Genomic DNA, 12,706 nt, shown 5'->3' with positions numbered 1-12,706 from the left:
TTGCCCAATTTATTTTTGCGGGAATAGGACACTTAATAAGAGCTGTTGCCCCAGCATCCCTGCCAGTACTGTCACATCATTTTCTCATTACTCTACTGGCTCACACTAATCAACGATTACTTGGCCAAAATCCCAATCTTTTTGCACTGTTATGTAAATAGAGTTGGTTTGTATAACATGTGGGAAAAAATGGATATGCATGTCACAAAGATTACAGACCTGCTGATGTGATATGTTTTATGATAACAGTACTATCAAGAAAACGAGAATACGATTCACTTCTCTTGGATGGATACATTTATTAGCTTTATTTAATAATATATTATACAGTAGCATATTCATCAAAAATAAAGACAATGAGTAATTTAAATGGTTTTATTTGACATTTGACTGCATTCCTTTCAATTTCTGAATATGTGCTTCAGCTGTTAGACACCAGACTGACTGGAAAGACTTTTTGTTATATTGCTGTTTTTTTTGTTGTTGTTGTTTTTTTTATTATTATTATTTGTTTCATTTTATTATTTTATTAATTTCTTTTCTTTTGTTATTATTTTATTAGTTTGTCTTGAATAATTGCTTGACTTATTATTGGGTTAATGCCATTGTTTTGATGCCATATATATATAAACACAATTATATAAACATTTAAAACGTTGTTTTGTTATTTTGTAAGAAATCCCTATTAGTTTACATGGCAATGTAGATCAGTCTTTTTTCAGGGGGCCCAGAACTCCCTAGCTACGGCCCTAATTATAATGTATTCCTGTACCAAAAAGCCTTTAATTGTTATTTTTTAATTTGATCACAAAAATATTGCAGTATTTTTGCTAATGAATCTCCTCATTAGATGACGATGTATTTTAACTGATTCTGTTCTTTCACCACAATGTTTTCAATCATTCCAGTTTTATTTATTCTCTTTCACAAAAGATCTGTCTATGAAACCAGTATTTTTTGTTAATTAATCACACTCAATATATAATGTTATGCCAACTTATGTTCTTAATTGCCAAAAGGATATAGGCACCTACATGATCATAAGTTTCATGAGAAATGTAAAAATGAGCTGAGAGAACAAATTGACATCTGCTCATGTGAGAGCCTATATAAAGCGTATGGGCATGCAGGACTGTCTTGGATCTTTGATTCATACTACCCTGAATGTCTGTTGTCTGTTGCTGGTGGCAACAAAAGTGATTTGTTTCCTTCGTATTGTTTCCTTCCTTTTGTCCTTGAGGACGAAGATAACCCTGTGAAATTCCTCCTGAATGCCTCTCTCTTATTGAGAAGGGCAGCTATGCTTGTGTGTTACACTGTGATTTGATTGTCAGCAGATGGTGTGTCCCTGAATGTGCCATATTAATCATAGCATCTTGTCACGTACAAATTCTGTGTCCCTTTTTGAAACCTGCAGGCTGCTTAAGTTACCAAGGTTATTGAGGTAAAGTGTACAATAGCATTTGAACAATCTGAGGTCTAGGACACATTATGCACAATGACAATAAAGTGTTATAAATAGTGTGATAAGTGTTGTAAATGCTAAATTGCCTTTCAGTACTTTTTCTCAGAGGGGAAAAGAACATTGATCTGAATCAATTCAGTAACAGATTTTCTTAAATAATACAGCATGATCAACAAAGATATATTTGTGCAGTGTGTTAACTTTAAGAAAGACTCTTACTGCATGTAAGACTGCTGCTGTGCTTCTATACTGCTACTCATGTGCTGTCAAACTGCGTGTCTCAGCAATTGGGGAATTTAATGGTTAAAATATCTGCAGACATATACATCAATTCCTGGGAACGTATGGAATACAGTATGTACCCAATGCAAAGCAGGTCTTAATATAACCGAGCAGGTGAAGTTTGCAACAGGCTACTTTTTTTAAGTGAAAATCTCCACCCTCCCACACACAAACACACACACACATGCACGCACACACAGTGCTGATCTTTGCTCTCTTTCACGTCACTGTGGTCATTTGAAGAATGCCTCACCCTCCTCTGTTTTACTCCTAGGAGTGACACATAGGACATTGCTCCTGTAAGGGGTAAGGAGGATCTTATTATTATTTTCTTCATTAATAGGGCACATAATTTCAAGCTGTTCGTATATCATAAATGCTATTTGAACTACTCCATTTTAGAATGTTCACTGCTGGAATAATATTTTCATTTATATGTCACTTTATATTTTAACAGGTTTATATCTGTAATCAGTGTAATGATTTGATTCTGATATGCTGCCTAATGTATGGTCCGTTGTCATAATAAAAATATATTACATACATTTGTTTTTTCATCCAATTTTCATCCATCATAAATGATGCAATTTTGATTAACTGATTTAGTATGGTGTACTAATGAGTTTTCTATTTAAAAAAGAGGTCTATTTATGCAGACACATGCACACATTTTGCAAATTACACAGCACTTGGTATTGATTAATGTCTCTGTTACAGTCTTTTCTTTCACAGAGACTAGTTGAGTGTTCAGATCATATCAGTTGCTAATTCTAAGGTTGTTTCTCTTTGTGTGAAACTTGTATATGTGTCTTAGCTTTTTTTTTGTACATCAGTGGGCGCTTTGTTTTCTGTCCCTGGTATCTGTTAGGATTTTAAGTGAGGAAATTGTCTTCTTGTTTTATTTTGCAAATGGCCTTGACAGTTGAAAAGCTGAGGTGGTATTATGATTATGATTGTTGTTGTTGTTGTTGTTGTTATTATTATTATTATTATTATTATTATTATTATTAGGGGTCAAGCCCTGAAGGGGCGAAGACCCCTATTGTTTTTGTTAGTCTTCTTCTTCTTCTTCTTCTTCTTCTTCTTCTTCTTCTTCTTTTTCCTCCTCTTTTTCTTCTTCTGCTCTTAAATCTATGGCAGGCCGTAAAACCGCTTGTGGGAAAGTTATGAAATTTGGTACACAGATAGAGGACAGGCTGTTGTGTTAATACAGCAAATTTAGAGTCACTAACTCAATCCCTCTAGCGCCACCAACTGCCCAAAGTAGCAGTCCCCTTTATGTTAATAACTTTTGAACCGTGAGTCCTAGAAACAAAATTCCCGTTTTCTCTGATTCAAGCCGATTCAATTAACCAAACAATGTCAATTTCCTTCATGAAAATTATTCCGCCATTTTGAATTTTCTGAAAAACCTATTTTTTGAGCTCATCTTAGGCCGTTTGTCCGATTTGCGCGAAAATTGGCCTGCATCATCTAGCGACACTTAAGACAAAAAGCTATTCACAGAATGTTGATAAACCATCTCATTTTCGATTGGCGCTTCAACGAATTTTATGGCGAGCATGCCAAAATGGACATGAGGGTATCTCCATAACACTTTGAGGGATTGCTGCAACTTGGTATGTGTCATCAGCATTAGGCCCTGAGTTTAGCTGCAGCATTTCGGAACAGCACCACCTAGTGGTCACGAGATATGAAAAAGCAAATTTTTGCTTATAACTTCTGAACACTCAAAAAATTATCAAATTGGATGTATGTGTGGTTTGGTGTTGGTATGTGTCTTTGGCACGATGCTCTAAAGGGACTCAAAACATTTCTGCACATACTTTTTTGAACTCCTCCTAGGCCGTTTGTCCGATTTGCACGAAAATTGGCCTCCATCATCTAGATGCAAGTACAACAAAAATTTATTTACAGAATTTTGATAAACCATACCGTTTTTGAATGGTGCTTCAATAAATTTGAAGAATGTGCAAAATTGAACTTGAGGCTGTATCTCTGCATCGCTTTGAGGGATTGTGACGAAACTTGGTACGTGTCATCAACATTAGGCCCATAGGTTACCTGTAGAGTTTTGGCACACTGCCCCCTACTGGTCAGGAGATAGCAAAAAAAACTTTTTTGGCTTATAACTCTTGAACGCTTTCCCGCATGATAACCATCATGCCCAGATGCTACCTGAGCAGTTTCAGAACAGCACCAAATACTGGACAAAATTTCTAAGAAGTAACTATTTTTAGTTATTTTTTAAAATTAGTTTTTTATGAATTAAAGTTTATGTTTTATAACTCCTCATACACTGTTCATCGGACTCTAATGAGAAACATGTCACAAAGCTTCTTTTACTGCTCATGGTGCCGACAATTGGCTTGACTCCGGTATTGCTGCTTGCAGCTATACTTATTATTATTATTATTATTATTATTATTATTATTATTATTATCATAGTCACAATTTTCTTTCTTTCTTTCTTTCAAATATGTTTCTAACATTTTAATGCAATTCTGTGAAATTAGCATTCCATGAAAATGTATAAAGTAGGAAACTTTGAAGAAAATTGTTTAGAATCTCACCATATGTTATGCAATATCACATTTTTTGGTCAGTAATTAATTGTATGCTATTTTATTGTTTCAGTTTAATTCTTTTTATAATAATGTGCAATTGCTTTTAATTCCAACAGTATCTCATATACAATGGGATCCAAAAGTCTGAGACCACAGGACATAAACAGAAGGTTTTAGAATTTTGAAATATTTAAAACAAAGAATGTAAATGTTTAATATCTTGAATATTTTAATAAGCAAATTTGTAATATTGACCATGTTAACTGTTTTGTACGAAAGGCCAAATTTTCCTCATGCCTAATCTTCTGCTGAAGCATGTGTTCAGACGACACTAGTGCCCTCAGACTTTTGGACCCCTCTGTACATGCATTATTTGAAAATGATGGAATTATTATTATTATGGAATAAAATCTAATTTTATAATTGTTCCAAAGTAATACTAAGTAAGAATGTCTTAATATGTGGTGCCTTTTTTAAATTAGACTAATACAATAAGGATTAGCCTAAGCTGTAGTAAGTATGATTAGGTGCAGTATTGAATTAATATCATACACAGTTACAAAGCAATGTTCATTTGCAGATCAACTTTATTCTATGAAGTTGTATAGCTACAGGTAAACTCATGGAGGGTCACAGAAGACAAGCTTTTGAGACAGGTTCATACGAGAGCTTCACTCTTCATCATGCCCCTTCTGTAACACAGAAAGATTAAGGAAGATATACATGTTAAAGGTAAAATGATATAATTAGATAATAGTTTAATAATATGTCCTTCAGCTACCAAACTGCTGATAGAATATTTATAAACCTGAAAAACATTTATGAAATTTGTGAGCATTTTTTATTTAAATAAATATTGTCTAACTATTGTTTTTGCATCTTGCTTCCTTGCAAGCAACTCATTCACTCACCTTGGCACCAGTGTCACGGCTTTTGGCTCTCAGCTTGTTCACTTGGGATTCAGCAATATCAGCTCTTTCCTCTGCCTCATCCAGCTCATGCTGTAGTTTACGGAACTTGGCCAGATTGGAATTGCCCTGCTCCTCCTGTAAAATAAAAGGTGCATATTTAGATTGAGAGAATCAGAGGAAAACAATACATATGACAAAAAGGCAACAGATGTGGTACTTAAAACATTACTTACAGCTTCCTCTGCAGTTCTCTTGTAAGACTTGACTTTCAACTGCAGTTTGTCTACCAGGTCCTGAAGACGTGCCAGATTCTTACGGTCTTCCTCAGTCTGTAAGAAAGAAAAAGTACATCATGCCAGCATGTTGCAGGACCTGCCCAGTCCACTAGAGTTTTCATATTTTTCATCTTCTGAGTATTTAAGGATATGTACTTTAGGTACTTAAGTACTACTAAATTCGTTAGACTGTGTCTTTAGAATAATCTTTCCATATACTGTAGTTGCCTTGGACTTCACTGGGTAATTTAACATAAATTATTCGATTGTATTTTTACAAAAAAACAGGGACCAACCTGGTAAACGAGTTCCTTGATTCGTCTCTCATATTTGCGAATACCCTTCACAGAATCACTGGCCTTTTTCTGTTCTATCTCCACTTCATTTTCAAGCTCTCTCACCTAAAAGAGAAATAAATCAGTCCAGTGTAAAACTTACTTAGACCAACCCAATAATGATAATAATACTCTAGGTTAATTATTTCTTTAATAATATTTATATTATTTTTTTGTTACTTACTCTAGCTTCCAGTTTCTGGACCTGCTTCTTGCCACCTTTCATGGCGATTTGCTCAGCTTCATCTAGGCGGTGCTGGAGATCTTTAATGGTCTGCTCCATGTTCTTCTTCATACGCTCCAGGTGAGCACTGGTGTCCTGCTCCTTCTTCAGCTCTTCTGCCATCATGGCAGCATCAGTGATGGCTTTTTTGGCTTTTTCCTCAGCATTCCTGCACTCTTGGACAGCCTCCTCTACCTCAGTCTGCAGGTGAGCAGTGTCCCCCTCTAATTTCTTCTTCTGGTTCAGCAAGCTGGTGTTCTACAGTTATATACAGTTATAAAGTTACAGTTAAAATATTCTATAGTTTTTATTCCACCATATCTACCATGTAATTGAAAACAGGAATCCATATACTACCTGAGAGTGCAGTAGCTGAACCCTCTCACTGACATCCAGCAATTCTTGCTCAGCCAGTTTGCGGCCTCTCTCAGTCTGCTCTACCAGGGATCTCAGTTCATCCAGTTCAGCCTGGATCAGATTGTTGCGTCTCTCCACAATAGCAATGTTCTCTTTGAGATCATCGTTAACACGGAGAGCATCATCCAGGTGCAGTTGAGTATCCTACCAAAAGTCCAAAGTGAAGTGACTATAAAATCTCTCATTCGTTAAGAAAGAGATTTACGTTTAGTGATTTAGCAGATGGTCTTATCCAGAGTGACATTATTTTTAAGCATTATAGATTTTTTTGTTAATGGAATACCTTAATATGTCCATGGAGACTCTTCAGCTGTTTCTGGGCCTCTGAAGCCTGCCTGTTAGCCTGGCTGAGCTGGATCTCCATCTCATTTAAGTCTCCCTCCATCTTCTTCTTTATCCTCAGGGCCTCATTTCTGCTCCGAGTCTCAGACTCTAGAGAGCTTTGCAGGGTATCCACCACTCTTTGTTGGTTCCTCTTTGCCTGCTCCATCTCTTCATCCTTTTCAGCCAGTTTACGTTCAATGTCAGCCTTCACCTGGTTGAATTCCAGTTGGGCCCGCAAGATCTTTCCTTCTTCATGCTCAAGGGAAGCCTAATAGATAAAATAATGATTAGCTGCTTCATTCACATCACCACAAGTGATATTTTATCCCAATGGGATACAATATAAAGTCCATTTTTACACGTATTATTAGGATATACAGGTGCATCTAAAAAATTTTAATATCATGGAAAAGTTCATTTTTTTCCGTAATTTAATTCAAAATGCGGAACTTTCATATATTCTAGATTCATTACATATAAAGTGAAATATTTCAAGCCTTTTTTGTTTTAATCAAGATGATTATGGCTTACAACTCATAGAAATAAAATAAAAAATCCAGTATTTTTTAATCCAGTAAACCTTTATATTTACACAAAATAGTCAAAATAGTATACCTCAGCCTCTTCCAGAGCAGAGTGAATCTCAGCCTTTTCCTGCTCCAGCTGCTTACGGATTTTCTCCAGTTCATGGATGCTCTTGCCACTCTCACCAATTTGCTCAGTAAGGTCAGAAATTTCCTCTGTTTAACAAAGTAAAGTTTGTCAAAATGTGTTTTTTGTAGGATATGTAATGACCTTTAATATGTCACACAAACATAGCAACCTTGGAGGTTTTTGTTCTCCCTCTTCATGGTCTCCAGATGATCAAGGGACTCCTCATATGAGTTCTTCAGTTTGAAGAGCTCAGTGCTTAGAGATCTGGCCTCTTTTTGGGAGCTCTCCAGCTCAGACTGCGACTCTTCATATTTCTGCTTCCACTCAGCCAGGATCTGTTTTATATCAAAAGGTTAAATTACACATGGTCTTTTAAGCCTGGTGGTACCATATAGTTAGCAGTGTTGGATAGAGGATCCATTTGGCTTCATTTTATTGTCAAGATTTACCTTATGACATGCATGCACTGTTCTTGGAACCAACAGTGAGTTGTATTTTAGTAAAATGCTGCATGAATGAATGTTCTATAACATGCGGCATTTTGATTGAAAATTTTCAGTTCTCTCTATAGATATCCCTATGGGTGTAACTAAATTCCCCATGTATTTTAACTGTGCAACAATAGTAATAATCGTTTCCTTTGGTGTCATAAACATTCACTTAAAGTGCTGTATTTTCCTATTTATATATTTTTCATGTTAAACATATGCCAGGTTTGACCGAAGCCTTTGAAGTTTGAAAAAAAAAAAGTGCCATTCATGGTGGGTTATAAGTATCATACTACCTGAGATCAATTGGGAAATATTGTCATTAACATACATGAAGTTACCTATTTATGCAACCTAAAAACAAATGGAGATTATCATATTGTCACCTTGTCAAAGTTTCTTTGCTTCTTGTCCAAAGCAGCAGCCGCAGCATTGGACCTTTCCACATCAACCATGAGATCTTCAATCTCATTTTGCAGTCTGTGCTTTGTCTTTTCCAGAGAGGAACATTTGGCATTTACAGCTTCCACGGCTTCTTCTGCATCTTGTAGACGCTGAGCAAGTTTTTTCCTGGAAGAGAGCAAAGTGTACATTTCCAGACATTTCCTCATGGGCTTTCAGTTCTACAATAAATGCCATCTTAGTGTGCATAATGGCACATTGCTACATGGGAATCTGTAAAGACAGTAGCTTCCTACTTTGCATCCTCCAGCTCTTCTGTTCTCTGGATGGCATCAGTTTCATACTTGGTCCTCCACTGAGCCACCTCAGAGTTTGCTTTGGAGAGACTGCGCTGCAGCTCAGCCTTAGCCTCCTGCTCCTCTTCATACTGCTCTCTGAGCAGGTCAGAATCATGACGAGCCGACTGCACTGCATGAGCCAGGGCATTCTTAGCCTGTAAAAAAAAAGTGTTTTGGTTGGTTGGTTGTTTTTAATTTTGTACTGTGTGAAAGGTTTTGAAGCACTAGCTGTAGAAATACCTTCACTTCCTCTTCAAGTTGTCTCTTGAGATCCTCAATCTGCTGGGTATGGGACTGCTTGCTTCTGGTCAGCTGAGACACCAAGGAATCCTTTTCTTCCAATTGTCTTGTGAGTTCCCCTTGATTACAGATTGATTTCAGTTACATGTGTGTGTTATACATAACACTTAGAACACCCACCCTCATCCCTTAGCTTAGTCCTTACCATTCTCTGTTAGCAATTTAGATTTCTGCATGCTAAAGTCATTGATGCTGCGTTGTCCTTCCTCAAATTTAGTCCTATACTCAGTCATCTGGTCCTCGAGAGTCCGGCACATCTTTTCAAGGTTTGTCTAGACCAAAGAATAAAGAAAATCAATATTATGGAAACAAAAAGGGCAAAAAAGCCCTGTATACTCAACACATTTTGGTGTGCTCCTCTTAAAGACAAAATATACATGTCTGTATGCACCGTACATAATTATTCATTGTTACCTTGGATTTAACAATCTGCTCCATGTTGGAGACCACATCATCCAGCTCCAGTCTCAGTTCACTCTTCTCCTTCTCAAGCTTCTGCTTCACTCTCTGAAGGTTGTCAATCTGCTCTCCCAGATCTGCCACACTATCAGCATGTTTCTTTCTTAGAGTTGCAGCAGTGGCCTCATGTTGCAGGGTGGCCTCTTCAAGGTCTCTGCGCAGTTTCTGGAACATAGCCTCTCTCTTCTTGTTCATTTCAATCTGGGCAACAGTGGCTCCACCAGCCTCCTCCAGCCTCTCACTGATCTCCTCCAGTTCTCTTGCCAAATCTGCCCTTTGCTTCTCAACCTTGGCACGAGCAGCTCTCTCAGCCTCCAGTTCTTCTTCAAGTTCTTCTATACGGGCCTAAGTATAAGATTTTATGGTAAGCAAAGCAGGCAGAATTAGAAAAGTCATTATCTTGTGAGGTATCAGATTACCTGCAGCTCTTTAAGTTTCTTTTGAAGTTGGGCTGCCATTGCTTGCTCATCCTCAATTTTGCTGTTGAGTTGGCTGATCTCAAAATCTTTTCTGTGGGTTTGAAAAACATACATACGTAGATATTTAGTAGTAGCTTATTGTTCCATTATTATTCCATGGTCATTGTTAGCGACTTACTTTTTCATCCTTTCCTCCAGCTGTTGCTTATCATTTTCCAGGTCCATAATACTCTCCTGAGTCAATTTTAAGTCTCCTTCAAGTTTTCTCTTAGCTCTCTCAAGGTCCATGCGTAACTTCTTTTCCTGTTCCAGTGATCCCTCAAGCTGGAAAAAAAATAATATTTTGTTTTGGTATTACATCTCTTTCAGTGAGAGTAATATTTCATACACATAAGAGTTTAACAAGTACTAACGTCATCGACTTGCTGCTCTAGTTTAGCATTTGCTTTGGTCAGAGTGTTGACTTTGTCTTCCTCACTCTGCAGATCATCCAGTGTTTGCTGATGAGCTTCCTGCAAAGCTTTCTTCTCCTTGGTCAGCTTGGCAATGATTTCATCAAGAGCTGCCATTTCCTCAGTCAGGTTTTTAACCTGGGAAGAGATATCAGTGAATTGACCATCCTATAAATCCATTATGAAAACAGTAGAACCTACCTTATTTTCAGTGGCATGTTTTTCTTTCTCCACTTTGGCCAGAGTAAGTTCCAGATCATCAATGTCTTTCTTCAGCTCAGAGCATTCATCCTCAAGTTTTCTCTTCTTAGCTGTCAATTCAGCATTCATTTCATCTTCATCTTCCAGTCTCTCAGTCAATTCCTTGCATTTAGCTTCAAGTTGGATCTTATTTTTTATTAGACCCTCACATCGCTCCTCAGAATCACAAAGATTGTCTTGCTCCTGTTTATGCATTCATAATAATGTAGTATAAATTTCTTTTTTTGAAATCTGTACTTTTATTATAATGTCAAATCTCACAATAATAACTGCAAACTTACAGACTGGACTTGGAGTTGCAGGTCATTTTTCTCTTGGAGAAGTGTGACCATTTTCTCCTCAAGTTCTTTTCTGCGGGCTTCAGATTTGGCATAGGCTTCTTTCAGCTTCAAGAATTCTTCCTTCATATTGGCCATCTCCTTTTCAGCCTCAGCTGACCTTAACAATGGTTTGATTTTGAAGTAGAGTTTCATCCAGGGCCAATTCTTGACACTCATGAAAGCACGAATATTCCACTGGATCACTAGCAAGCCATCCCTACAGGGTCACACAGCAAATTTTAGGCTATTTGTAAGCTATTTAATACCAGTACAATAACAGTCACTCTCTGGAGAATAAGACAATATAAAAAATTACCGCCGCTCAACAATTTTCTGGAATTCCATTCTTGAAAGAAGACCACGAACCCGGGACTGAATACCAGTGATGATGAGAGAAAGACGGTCATCTCTCATCTCCTCAAGGAGACCCAGGAGACCAGCCTTGAAGAACACCTTCGTGGTTTAAATCATAAGAATGGTTTAGAGAAAGTACATAATAGGCATTCAGGCAAATTTACTTTTCAGCCATTCTGTGTGAAAATTTCTTTATTTGTTACCAAATAGTACCTTAGTGTGGCCAAACTTGTACTGGCTGTGGTCAATGTCCAGGGATCCCAGTAGCTTTTCTGCTCCCTTTCTGCTGTCAATAAACTGCCCCTCAGGGATAGCAGCAGGATTTAAAATACGGTATCTAAAATAATGAAATAATAATATTGATCACGTTGGAATGTGCTGCTGCTAGAAGTTTTGGTTCTATTAAGTCATTCAGAGATGTAAGAATTTCAAATGTAATTTCGGTAGGCACAAGAGGCAAACCTGTACAAAATAAGGAAGTCTGATTTTGTACTGGCAGCCCTTTTATCCTCAGGGTTATTAAATTGTTGTTTGTGTTATTTTAGAAAGAGGGGTTTCAAAATTATTATATGATAAATGGTCTCTTTGTGTTTCAAGCATCAACTTAATGAGTAACCTAAATGTACCTCTGTTTGAAGTCACCATAGAGGATTCTGTTGGGGAAGCCCTTTCTGCAGATTCTGATGCCCTCCAGCACACCGTTACAGCGCAGCTGGTGCATCACTAGAGGATTCTCCATGGCCCCAGGAGTCTTTGTCTCATTGGGGATGATGCAGCGCACAAAATGAGGATGAGTTGATCTCAGGTTGGTCATCAGCTTGTTTAAATTCTCCTAAAGATATGTAGAGCACATCATACTAAATTATACTTTCATAAATATTCTAGATAATGGGCCAGTGGTCCAAAGCTGATCACCTGGAAAATACATGTTTATAGGGCATTTATACCTATGTATATATGTAATTCTTTCTGTAAAAATGTATACCAATTCGTTATCTCACCCTGTGGAGGGCAGACACAGTCTGGAAAGAAGAACCTTTTTTCTTCTTTTCCTTTGTTTTTCCGGATGATTCTGTTATAAGAAGAAAATGCATGTCACTATCACATCTTAGAACAAAATAAAAACTTAAGCTCAAATGTTTCTTTATGACATTCCTCAACCATCTGAGTCATCTTACCTGAATCAGCAGCAGCATAATTTGCAAAAAGAATAGCAAGCAATTTCATGGTGGACTTCTGGTACAGCCCCACAACAGTTTCATTGAGTGGATCCTTGTTCTTCACCAGCCAGTTGAAAATGTTGTAGTCAACAGTGCCAGCATAATGAACTAGTGAAAAGTGAGCCTCTGGTTTACCCTTCACAATCCTGGGTTTTTGGAAGTTAGCAGATTTGCCCAAGTGGTTGTCGTAAAGCTTAGCTTTGAATGTGGTATCACTGGCTTTGGGGAACATGCACTCCT

General features: G+C 37.3%; 1 protein-coding gene across 1 annotated transcript in view; it reads right to left on the bottom strand.

Moving 5' to 3' along the window:
- Positions 1-4,883: 4,883 nt before the first annotated feature.
- The window catches only part of LOC128614097 (myosin-7), an 11,725-nt gene continuing 3,902 nt past the window's right edge, over positions 4,884-12,706 (bottom strand). The window contains exons 16-39 of the mRNA XM_053635388.1: positions 12,425-12,706; positions 12,248-12,318; positions 11,873-12,078; positions 11,460-11,583; positions 11,209-11,345; positions 10,854-11,109; positions 10,513-10,755; positions 10,273-10,449; positions 10,038-10,183; positions 9,860-9,950; positions 9,396-9,785; positions 9,127-9,253; positions 8,922-9,040; positions 8,640-8,836; positions 8,328-8,511; positions 7,623-7,788; positions 7,415-7,539; positions 6,759-7,067; positions 6,416-6,619; positions 6,020-6,316; positions 5,797-5,901; positions 5,459-5,554; positions 5,226-5,360; positions 4,884-5,006 (exon numbers count right to left, since the gene is read on the bottom strand). The exon at positions 12,425-12,706 is cut by the window's right edge and continues 28 nt beyond it. Coding sequence (XP_053491363.1) covers positions 4,986-5,006; positions 5,226-5,360; positions 5,459-5,554; positions 5,797-5,901; positions 6,020-6,316; positions 6,416-6,619; positions 6,759-7,067; positions 7,415-7,539; positions 7,623-7,788; positions 8,328-8,511; positions 8,640-8,836; positions 8,922-9,040; positions 9,127-9,253; positions 9,396-9,785; positions 9,860-9,950; positions 10,038-10,183; positions 10,273-10,449; positions 10,513-10,755; positions 10,854-11,109; positions 11,209-11,345; positions 11,460-11,583; positions 11,873-12,078; positions 12,248-12,318; positions 12,425-12,706 — 4,208 coding nt within the window. The 3' untranslated portion in view covers positions 4,884-4,985. The remainder of the gene's footprint in view (positions 5,007-5,225; positions 5,361-5,458; positions 5,555-5,796; positions 5,902-6,019; positions 6,317-6,415; positions 6,620-6,758; positions 7,068-7,414; positions 7,540-7,622; positions 7,789-8,327; positions 8,512-8,639; positions 8,837-8,921; positions 9,041-9,126; positions 9,254-9,395; positions 9,786-9,859; positions 9,951-10,037; positions 10,184-10,272; positions 10,450-10,512; positions 10,756-10,853; positions 11,110-11,208; positions 11,346-11,459; positions 11,584-11,872; positions 12,079-12,247; positions 12,319-12,424) is intronic.

Source organism: Ictalurus furcatus, chromosome 1 (assembly GCF_023375685.1).
Source record: "Ictalurus furcatus strain D&B chromosome 1, Billie_1.0, whole genome shotgun sequence".
Taxonomy (NCBI): domain Eukaryota; kingdom Metazoa; phylum Chordata; class Actinopteri; order Siluriformes; family Ictaluridae; genus Ictalurus; species Ictalurus furcatus.
This window is presented reverse-complemented; position numbering and strand designations above follow the sequence as displayed.